Below are 9920 nucleotides of genomic sequence, written 5' to 3'. Positions count from 1 at the left end.
ATTGGATATTAAATTTAATCTTACACTGGACACTTACTATTTGATCAAATGACACAGGCCTCCAGGAACAAGATACTCCATCTCTCATCAAAGGGCATTTTCTCAGGCTCTCTCCCAAATCTGGAATGTTCTCCCTTCTCATCTCCGTGTTCTGGCTTATCTGGAGTCATTCAAGTCCCAACTAAAATCTCATTTTCAGGAAGCCTCCCAACCTCTCTTAATACTAGTGCCTTTCCTCTGTTAATTAATCCCTATTTATCTACTATGCCGCTTGTTTATACATACTTGTTTGCTTGTTGATTCTCTCATTAGATAGTGAGCTCTTCAAGGGCAGGGCCTGTCTTTTGCCTTTCTATCCACAGTGCTTAGCATGGTGTCTGACACATAGTAGGCACTTAATACATGCTTTTTTTTTAAAACCTCACCTTCTGTCTTGCAGTCAATACTGTGTATTGGCTCCTAGGTGGAAGAGTGGTCAGGGTAGGCAACGGGGGTCAAGTGACTTGCCCAGGGTCTCACAGCTGGGAAGTGTCTGAGGCCAGATTTGAACCCAGGACCTCCCGTCTCTAGGCCTGACTCTCAAACCACTGAGCTACCCAGCTGTCCCCACTTAATATATGCTCACTAAGTCATCAAAGCATATTGTCATTTATGTGTTTTTTGTTGCTTCTATATAAACCTTCTATGCCATTATTCAGGTGACTGATAAAAGAAAAATGCTAAAAATCTCAAGCCACAGAAGAGATCCTTCAGGCACTTTCCTGAAGTCCTCCTTTCAAACTGACATAAACCATTAATAATTACATATTTTTTCTAGTCATTTAACCAGTTCCAAATTCACATACACATACTATCACCTCGGTCACAGTGTCCCATTGGTCTTGTTTTATTCGATATGATTTTATTAGTCCTAATCTTTTGTAATCTTCAAAGCAAAAAATAAATACAAAAGACGATCTAATCATTCATTTTGTTGTCGCTGTTGTTAGGAGCATCTGAAGACAACACAGTCAATCAGAAGTTTCCCAGCGATGGACCTGACCTCCACGGCCCCATTTCCTACACAGTTTCTACAGGAATTGGATAATGGTGAAGCATCTAATGAAAAGCTACAAGGAGTCAACATTTGGAATAAATTTGAGTGGCACAAAACCTTTTATGCAGTGGATAACCATGAATATACTACAGTGTTCATCACTCTGATCTGTGGACTTTGTGGACTCGTAGGAAATAGCATCTTCTTCTGGCTCGTTGGCTTCCGCGTTAAGAGAAGCCCTTTCTCTACTTATGTGTTTAATCTGGCTACGGCTGACATCATTTTCCTTTGCTTCCTGACTTTCTTATCCACAGTGAAAATTTTTCACATCTATCTGCCTTTCTCAACATACACAGGATTGGTATTAGCTGAAACAATCGCTGATGATGTGGGTCTGGGCCTCCTGGCAGCCATTAGCACTGAGTGCTGTCTCTCTGAATTTTTCCCCATTTGGTATCAAAGGCAACGCCCAAAATATACATCAATTGCTGTGTGCATCTGGTTCTGGGTTCTAGCTTTCCTGCTACTGACATTAAATTATGTAATATGTAATAATTCCCTCTATGGCACTGCCTGTCAGGGATATGAAGTGACCCAGGCAGCATGGACTGTGCTCCTGGTCTCAGTGCTGTGTGTTTCCAGCCTGACTCTGATCCTCAAGGTCCAGTACAGCTCTCGGCGCCCTCAGCATCCCAGGTTCTACGTCCTTGTCCTGCTCATGGTCCATATATTTCTTGGCCTTGGCCTACCTTTGATTATCTTTATTGTTGGAAAGTTAGAGGAGAGAACTTATCTCTCCAAGGTTACTCCCTTACTTCTCTGTGTGAACAGTAGCATTCACCCCTTCCTTTCCTTCTTTGTGGGGATCCTAGATAAGAGTCAAAAGGAACCCCTCAGGTTGATTCTTCAAAGGGTTCTGAGTGATAAGGAAGATCCAGGGGGATTTAATGAGACATCCTGCATGGAAACCATGGAGATGTCACCTGGTAGGGGACGCTAGGAGAGGCATGAAAAGACAGTAATTCCTTGAGTCTTTTTTGACCATAAATGCTTTCCCATAGTCTATCCCTGTCTACAACTATTTTCTTAACCTGACCAGATGAGTTGGTAAAAGTCTTGGGATTCCTGCCCAGGGGCATCACTCCGATTTTTCTTTGTGTTCATTGTCAAGGCGTTCTTCCTGGGTTAGAATTGTGCCTGAGATGGTGCCCTGGTAAACTTGGAGGGAGAGCTACATCTGACTCATAGGGACATAACAGGTCTTGGCTATTTTCCCAGTACCTCTAGTTCTGGAGAAATGAAGGACAATTCCCCCTGAAAAATCTCTGCTTCTTTTCCATATGCTTGCATCATCATCAAGAAAACTACTGGATATTGGTATAGTCCTCCTGAGAAGCAACTTGGAATTGTGTCCCAGAGCTACTAAATTGTGCATGTCCTTTGGCCAAGAAATATTACTTCTAGGCCTATGCCCCAGGGAGACCAAAGGAAAGAGGACAAGACATCTTGTGTGCCAAGTTATCAATAATGTCCTTATGTAGTGGCAAAAAACTAGAAATAGTCATTTGGGGTATGTCTGAACAAAATATGCTACCGTGAAATCATCCTATTAAAAACAAAATATTGAAAGATCATTTCAGAGAAAACTGGGAAGATTGAACTGTAACATGAAGTCGGAAGAATCAAGAGAACTATTTATACACTAACAACATTCTTTAAAGATTTAAGAATTTTACTTAATACCAGAACTAACAAGTATTCTAATGGATCAATGATGCAGCCTGCTAAGCACTTTCTGAGGGGGAAGTGATAACCTCAAGATACAGACGGAAATAAGTATTTGGGGGTATAACCAATATGAGAATTTATTTTGTCAAACTATAAACTCTTTTTTCTTTTCTTCTGTTTCCAATGGGAGGAGAGGGGGAAAATAAATGCTTGTTAAATTTAATAAAATAATTTTAAAAGAGAATAATTTTTGTGCCCTTATTTTGCCTCCTTTTGAATAGGCCCTACTGAAGCTTCTCCCTGGATAGAGGATTTTAAGGGGTGTCCAAAAATAAAGATGATGTAAAACAAAAAATCTACAAAATATTTTAAATAATAAAATACAACAAAAGTTATAGGACCACCTCCCTCCCCCCATAAAAAAAGATCCTCATTTCTTAAAAATTTTCTTGGGTCAACATAAAAAGGAGAAAGAAAAGCGAGTTTGTGGGACAGTCCAATCTCTGCACAGTGCAATTTCATCTATAGAAACAGTATTTGCCTAGGCAGACCCACAGGTGCCTCAGTCAAAATTCCTTCTTTCATGTCCCAATATGAATTGAGTAGCATCAGTATCAGGGAAAGGGAAGGCCTCACAAATTATCCTCCCTTCACTGTTTTGAGAACTGTGAGGTAACTGCTTGAACTACTTGAAAATCCCAGAAACTATTCATTCTTCCCTAATTTGGGAAGTGAGAGTTTAACACTATTGACTACCTGTATAATGTACAAATAAAAACACATCAAGAAATACACAAACAAACTGAGCTCCAGCCCAAAAGTTATCTAGAGGCAGTTGATGGGATGGAAGTGGGAGAAATCAGAGGTTAATCCAGTGACCTGAAAACATGATGTGTTTTAGAGTTTGGTTGTTAGGAAACTCTGAGGGATTTGGGAACATAAAAGAATACCATTCCAAGCCATCACCTGGATACTTTGGGAATCTGGCCCCAATTCACCTTCCAAGTAAGGGCAGTAAAGAAATCAGGATGTTCAGGGAGAATTCCTGGTTCTTAGATAGACCTAGAGAGCAGTCAGGTGGGTAAAATCAGGTGTAAGAGGTGGAAAATGTTAGCTTGAGTGGCCAGATATGGTAAAAATGGAAAGCAGTTCATGATACATCAGAGAAAGGGACTTGAGAAGAGGTCAGTGAATATGCTGAGATCTTTTCACTGAAGTGACCATTTCTAATGCCTATGGAATCTGATTGCCCAATGATACTTCAAAGAAAATCACGAGCATTTCTCCCATCTGAAAACACTTGTTCAGGTTTCAAGTTCCTTCAGATTCTCCTTCACGCATTCCCTGGGCCTGAAGACCAAGCAGCATTTTCAAGTCAATAATCACAGTGAAGGCCTTTACGTTTAAATGAAAAGTTCACTCTTTCCTGGAGGGAATAGCATGGAGGGGAAGGGCAAAGATTCCTCATCACAGGATTGTGGTCATTCATAGGGAATGGATTCTCAGAAGTCAGGGAGAAAGTTCCAAGGCAAACAAGGAAGAAAGAAAGAAAGAGTCTCTAAAAACTATTTCTGGGAGAGGTGATAGAAACGAGAGGAAGAGGTCTCCTAGCCCTGAGATCTGACTCCTCTCTTCATTCCCAGTTGTCATGTTGGCAAAGTGTATAGCTACAAATAGAATGAGGGACGTTTTTCCCTTTTCTCTGAGAGAAGAATGAGAGACCTAGAAGAGGATTCTAGTTTTGAAGACTGTTCATAAGAAATATCTCTTCTCTTCTTTCTTATCTCAGCAAATGATACCTTGACAAGATGATCTTAATTTTTATTTGTTTGTTCATATTTGTTACAGCAAAATTCCCAGATACCTCTCTTTATAATCTTTAGATCTTTTTCCCATTCTTCCTTCCTTCTCTCTAGCGATACCTACACTGAACCAGAGAAATGATTGTAAAGGAGGAAAAAGACATTTAAAGAGCTACTCTCAGTTGGTTAGTCTGAAAAGATAATTAAACCGAATGGAGTGGGTTATTTTGTTGATCTCAAGGCAATTTTCATAGGAATGTAGACAGAATATGCTTTTTTGCTAAAATTTTTAAAAATCCAATAAATTTCTCTGAATTCCCAAATATGTAGAAAACTGAGTCAAATTTATAAAAGTCATTTCATAATAGACAAAAGCTCACAGGATATTAATGGACAACTTCCACAGAAGAAACCAAAGCTATCTATAGTCATATGAAAAATGTTATAAATAACTATTTATTAAAGAAATTCTCATCAAAACAACCTGAGGTACCACTTCACACCTATCAGAAATGACAAATGCTGGAAGGGATGAGGGGAAAAATAGGTACTATAATGAACTGTTACTTGAGTAGTGAATTAGTCCAAACATTTTGAGAATCTGGAACTATGCCCAAAAGTCTAAAAATTCACACATTTACTTTAACCCAGCAATATCACTACTAAGTCTATATTCCAAAGGGATTTTTTAAACAAAAAGGACCTATATGTAGAAAAAATATAGCATATATCTTTTGTGGTTGAAAATAATTGCAAATTAAGAGGATGTTCATCAGTTGGGAAATGGTTGAACAAAATGTGGCATATGACTTTGATGGAGTATTTATTATTATTATTATTATTATTATTATTATTATTATTATTATTATTATTCCTGTTGACTCCTTAGGAGCATAGGGCCGCAACCATCTCACGCCAACGGATCATCGGTTTTGTTTTTTTATTTTTGTGCTATAAGAAATTACAAGAAGGTGACATCAAAAAACATGACCAGAACTATGTGAACTGATGATGCAAAGTGAGAAGAACTGGGAGATCATTGTGCATAGTAACAACAATGTTATAATGATGATCAGGTGTGGAAAATGTGGCTAATTTGATCAATACAATGAAGGCAGACAATTCCAAAGGACTCATGATGTAATCCACCTCCAGAAAGAACTGAGTAGACCACTTTGGTGATCTCAAGGCAGTTTTCAGAGAATGTAGATAAAATACATGTCTCTTTGGTTTTCATTGTTTCTTGAATCTGTTTCTTCTTTTCTCCCTCCCTGAATTAGTTTCTTTGTAATTTCTCCATCTGACTTCTTAGAATTATAGAAGAGATTAGAGGAAGCAAGTCAGATAAATTTTCAATATTCTCCTCCAAACAATTTTAAAATAATGCATTAAACAAAGCTTCCAAGTGGCAGAGCCAATAGAATGTCAGGGTGAAACATTTTCTAGCCTAAGAAAACTTGGGAATTCCAGAAGAGAAGTCTGTGACATCAGGGTGGTGGCCTGTCCAAAGTACAGATAAGCAGCTGCAGCAACAGTGGCCAGTAGGAAAAGATGGAATAAACACTACCTAAAGGAGATAATTTGGAGATATATTGATGTAAAGGACACTTCATAACAAATGAAGGCTCAGAAAAATAAAAAAAATTAATTTTGATATCTATATTTCAGGAAATCGTAATCACATTTGGAATGAATGATTGAGGAATCTCATCCAACCCACAAGTATTGAATAATCCACTCAACATCATATCCTTCAAATAGACATGTAGATTTTGTTTGAATATTAAAAAGGGATAGTATTCCATTTCTTCCCAGTGCAGCCTTATAGCACCTTGTACAACTCTCATTGTTAGAAACTTTTTATTGATGTAAGCCTCAATAATATTCTTTGGAACACTAACCTTTCTTTTATTTCTGTCCTCTAAGTCCAAGCAAACTTCTGTCCACAAGAACTCTTTTCTGCCCTAGAACTGTGACCAGAATCTGTATTCATCCTTCTTATAAGTGACAGCATTTAATACCCGAGTATAGTTATAGTACATTAAAACCAAAATTAAGCCTATATAATTTAAAAATTATTTCCTATCAATATTTCTTTTTTAAAATAATGTTTTATTTTCCCTCAATTCACATAAAAACAATTTTAACATTCATTTAAAAAATAGAGCATTAATTCTCTACATCCTTCCCATATTTCCTTATTCTGTTCCCTCACTCCTCTCTCAGATTATAAACTTCTGAGATGGATTTTACATGTGCAGTAATGTAAAACATTTTCCTCTTGGTCCTTCAATGTGGAGTCTGACAGATTCTGTGTAATCTAGACTGAGGCTCCATGATATTTGAATTGTTTCTTTCTGGATACTTGCAATATTTTCTTCTTGGCTTTGGCACTCTTGAACTTATAACATTTCTGGGAGTTGTCATTTGGGGATTTATTTCAGGAAGGGATCTGTGGAGTCTTTCAATTTCTATTTTATCCTCTTGTTCAAGAATATTAGGGCAGTTTCTAGGGTAATTTCTTGTAATATGATTTCTAGGGTTTTTTTGGGGGGGGTCATGACTTTCAGGTAGTCCAATAATTCTTAAATTATATCTCCTAGATATATTTTTCAGATCAGTTTTTTAATGAGATATTTCATATTTTCTTCTATTTTTTCATTCTTTTGATTTTGTTTTATTGTTTCTTGATGTCTCATGAAGTCATTAGCTTCTATTGTCCAATGCTAATTTTTAAAAATGAATTTCATCCCTGACCTTTTGATCCTCCTTTTCCATTTTGTCCATTTTACTTTTCACAGCAGTCTTTTTTCATTATATTTCTTTGCTTCTTTTTCCAATAGGTCAATTCTGTTTTAAAACACTCTTTTCTTCATTGGTTTATTTGTTGCTTTTTTTCCAGTTGACTAATTTGCTTTTTAAGTGGTTTTTTTGCATTATTTTCATTTCTTTTTTCCATTTTTCTTCAACCTGTCTTATTTAATTACTGAATTCCTTTTTAAGTTCTAAATTTTTTTAAAAAATTTTGCATGTGATTGTCTGGCTCTCATCATCTCCTATTGGCTCTCCTAATTGGCTTTGCTTTTTTGCCCTCATGGAAATTTTTGAGAGCTGTGGGTTTTTTTTCTGCTATTTGCTCATTTTTCCAGTCTTTTTTACCTATGGATTAGAAATTTTGAAAGCCGCTTGCTGATTCTGTTTCCTCTGATGACTTCCATGGTTTTGCCCTGGAGCTAGGTCTTCATTGAAGCAGTGCAGGTTTGAAAGGGCCCAATACTGTGGTCTTCAAGGCCTCCCTGTGGGCTGGTGCCAGGGCCTAGGACTTCAAAGGATGGGTCTAAGGTGCTCTTTTGCTTATGTAGCCCTATCCCAGGATCCCAAAGTTAACTCAATTGCATAACCTAGTGCAATAGGTGAGGGAGTGGTAAAAAGGTACAGATGTAAAGTGAGTAGTCCCATTTTCCAAAACCTTCCTTAATTTTCCTTTTTTCTTCTAGGAAGATGAATGGGTGCAGTAGAGGATCAAATGAGATGACATAAAGCACTTTGCAAAACCTATATAAGTACTAGTTGTGATCATTTTTGTTGTTATTGTTGATAACAAGAAGGTCCTAGAAACTCTTCCTCCTTCACTTAATTGGGAGATATGAAACCACCAGTTGTATATATCTATACATTCACATAATTACACACACACACACACACACACACATACACACACACACACACACACACACACCACTCCCATATATACATTCCATAAATACACTAAATACAAGAAAAATAGCTGAGGATCTCTGTTGTCTTGAGACACCTCATAGAATGGAGGTAGGAGGAAACTCATGTCAGCACTTTAAAAACAAAACCAAAGAGACTACAAGAATATGAGAGAATTGCAGTTCTAGACATCATCAGTATCTGACCCTAACTCCCCTTTCAAGGAAGAATTGGACAGAAGGCAGAAATATTGGAAAATAAATTCTCAGAAACACTGATCATTAGATATGGCTGGGGTAAGAACAAATGGATAAAAAAATAATCTTGTAATGGAGAATATTAGTTTGTATATTCAGTCACGTTGATGACTGGTAGTTTCCAAGGCATTAGAGGACCTTGAGCAGAGTCAGTGGAAGACACCATGAAATCTTTTCCCTAAAAGGACAATTTTCAGTGAGTCTTGTTCTGTAATTGTCCAGTGACACCACATACAAAATCATAAGGGCTTCACCATCATCTTTTAACACTTGTTCTATTCCCAAGTGCTCCCAGAGATTCCTACAATCATCCCTAGAGCCAGAAGACAGAGCCACAGCATGCTAATCACCATAAGGATGTCCTCTTCTCTTTAAAGTTGATCTGTTCCTTCTTTCTTGGAGGGAATATGATGGAGGAGAAAGACAGTTTTTCTTTATGACCAAAAGGGATTATGGTCAGTGGCTGTAGTCAAAGGGAATTCCAGTGGAACTGTGGAGAAGATTTTAAGGCCACACAGATGTTAGGTGACAGGAAGATGGGCTAAGAGAAAAAAACAGAATCAGGAAAAAAGGTCTCCAGGTCCTGCTGCCAACACATAATCTTCATTCCTATTTGTCCTGCTGCTAAGATTTATATCCATCAGTGAAGTGAGAGGACCTTTCATCTTTTCTCTGAGATGGGAACTGGAAACCAGGAATGATTCAACATGAGTCAAAAATCTTCAGCTCTAACTTAATCCTGAAAACTATTCATAGAAAATTTTTCTTTATTCTTTTTTTATCCCAGCAAATTGTCCACTAGTTTGTAGTCTTCATAGACTTTTCATTTATTAGCTATTTCTATATGACACTGGAGAAATTATCTAACAAAAGAAAAAATACAAATTAAGAGCTATCACTGGCTTTGTAACTTGAAAAGATGATTAATCTGAATAAGTGTGTCTTAACTTATGTTGGAGCAGTTTTCAGGGAGTGTAGACTAGTTTCCATCCTTTCTTAAACTTATCTTCTTTGCTCCCTCCCTGAATAAATTTCTCTACAACCCCTATTTGATTTTGAATCATTGAAGTTCAGAGATAGAAGGAACTCAACACAACCTTTCACCCAATGAAGAAATTCTCTTCTTCTCTTCTAGATCATGCAGACTGCCTCTTTCTTGTCACAGAGGGGGAATTAATTATTAATGGGATGTTTAGCACCAAAGGCTCTTATCTGCCAGGATTAAAGAGACTGGATTTGAAGGGACTTCAGAGTAAATCAAATATTCATCATCCATTTCCAATAAATGGGTGTCTATTATTGTTAGGGCTATTGATATGAAATTTGTTTTTATTATATGGGCTTAATTTTGAGTCCAATATAGTGTGCTGAAATCAGTTA

The 9920-nt window shown here is 37.3% G+C and overlaps 1 protein-coding gene across 1 annotated transcript; it reads left to right on the top strand.

Moving 5' to 3' along the window:
* Positions 1-1031: 1031 nt before the first annotated feature.
* LOC123252826 (mas-related G-protein coupled receptor member X3-like) lies at positions 1032-2036 on the top strand. Its single transcript, XM_044682066.1, has one exon. It carries the CDS (start codon positions 1032-1034, stop codon positions 2034-2036), a length of 1005 nt encoding a protein of 334 aa, XP_044538001.1.
* Positions 2037-9920: the final 7884 nt, after the last annotated feature.

Source organism: Gracilinanus agilis, chromosome 6 (genome assembly GCF_016433145.1).
Source record: "Gracilinanus agilis isolate LMUSP501 chromosome 6, AgileGrace, whole genome shotgun sequence".
NCBI classification, from domain to species: domain Eukaryota; kingdom Metazoa; phylum Chordata; class Mammalia; order Didelphimorphia; family Didelphidae; genus Gracilinanus; species Gracilinanus agilis.
Note: the sequence above shows the minus strand (reverse complement) of the source record. Positions and strands in the feature narration are given on the sequence as shown.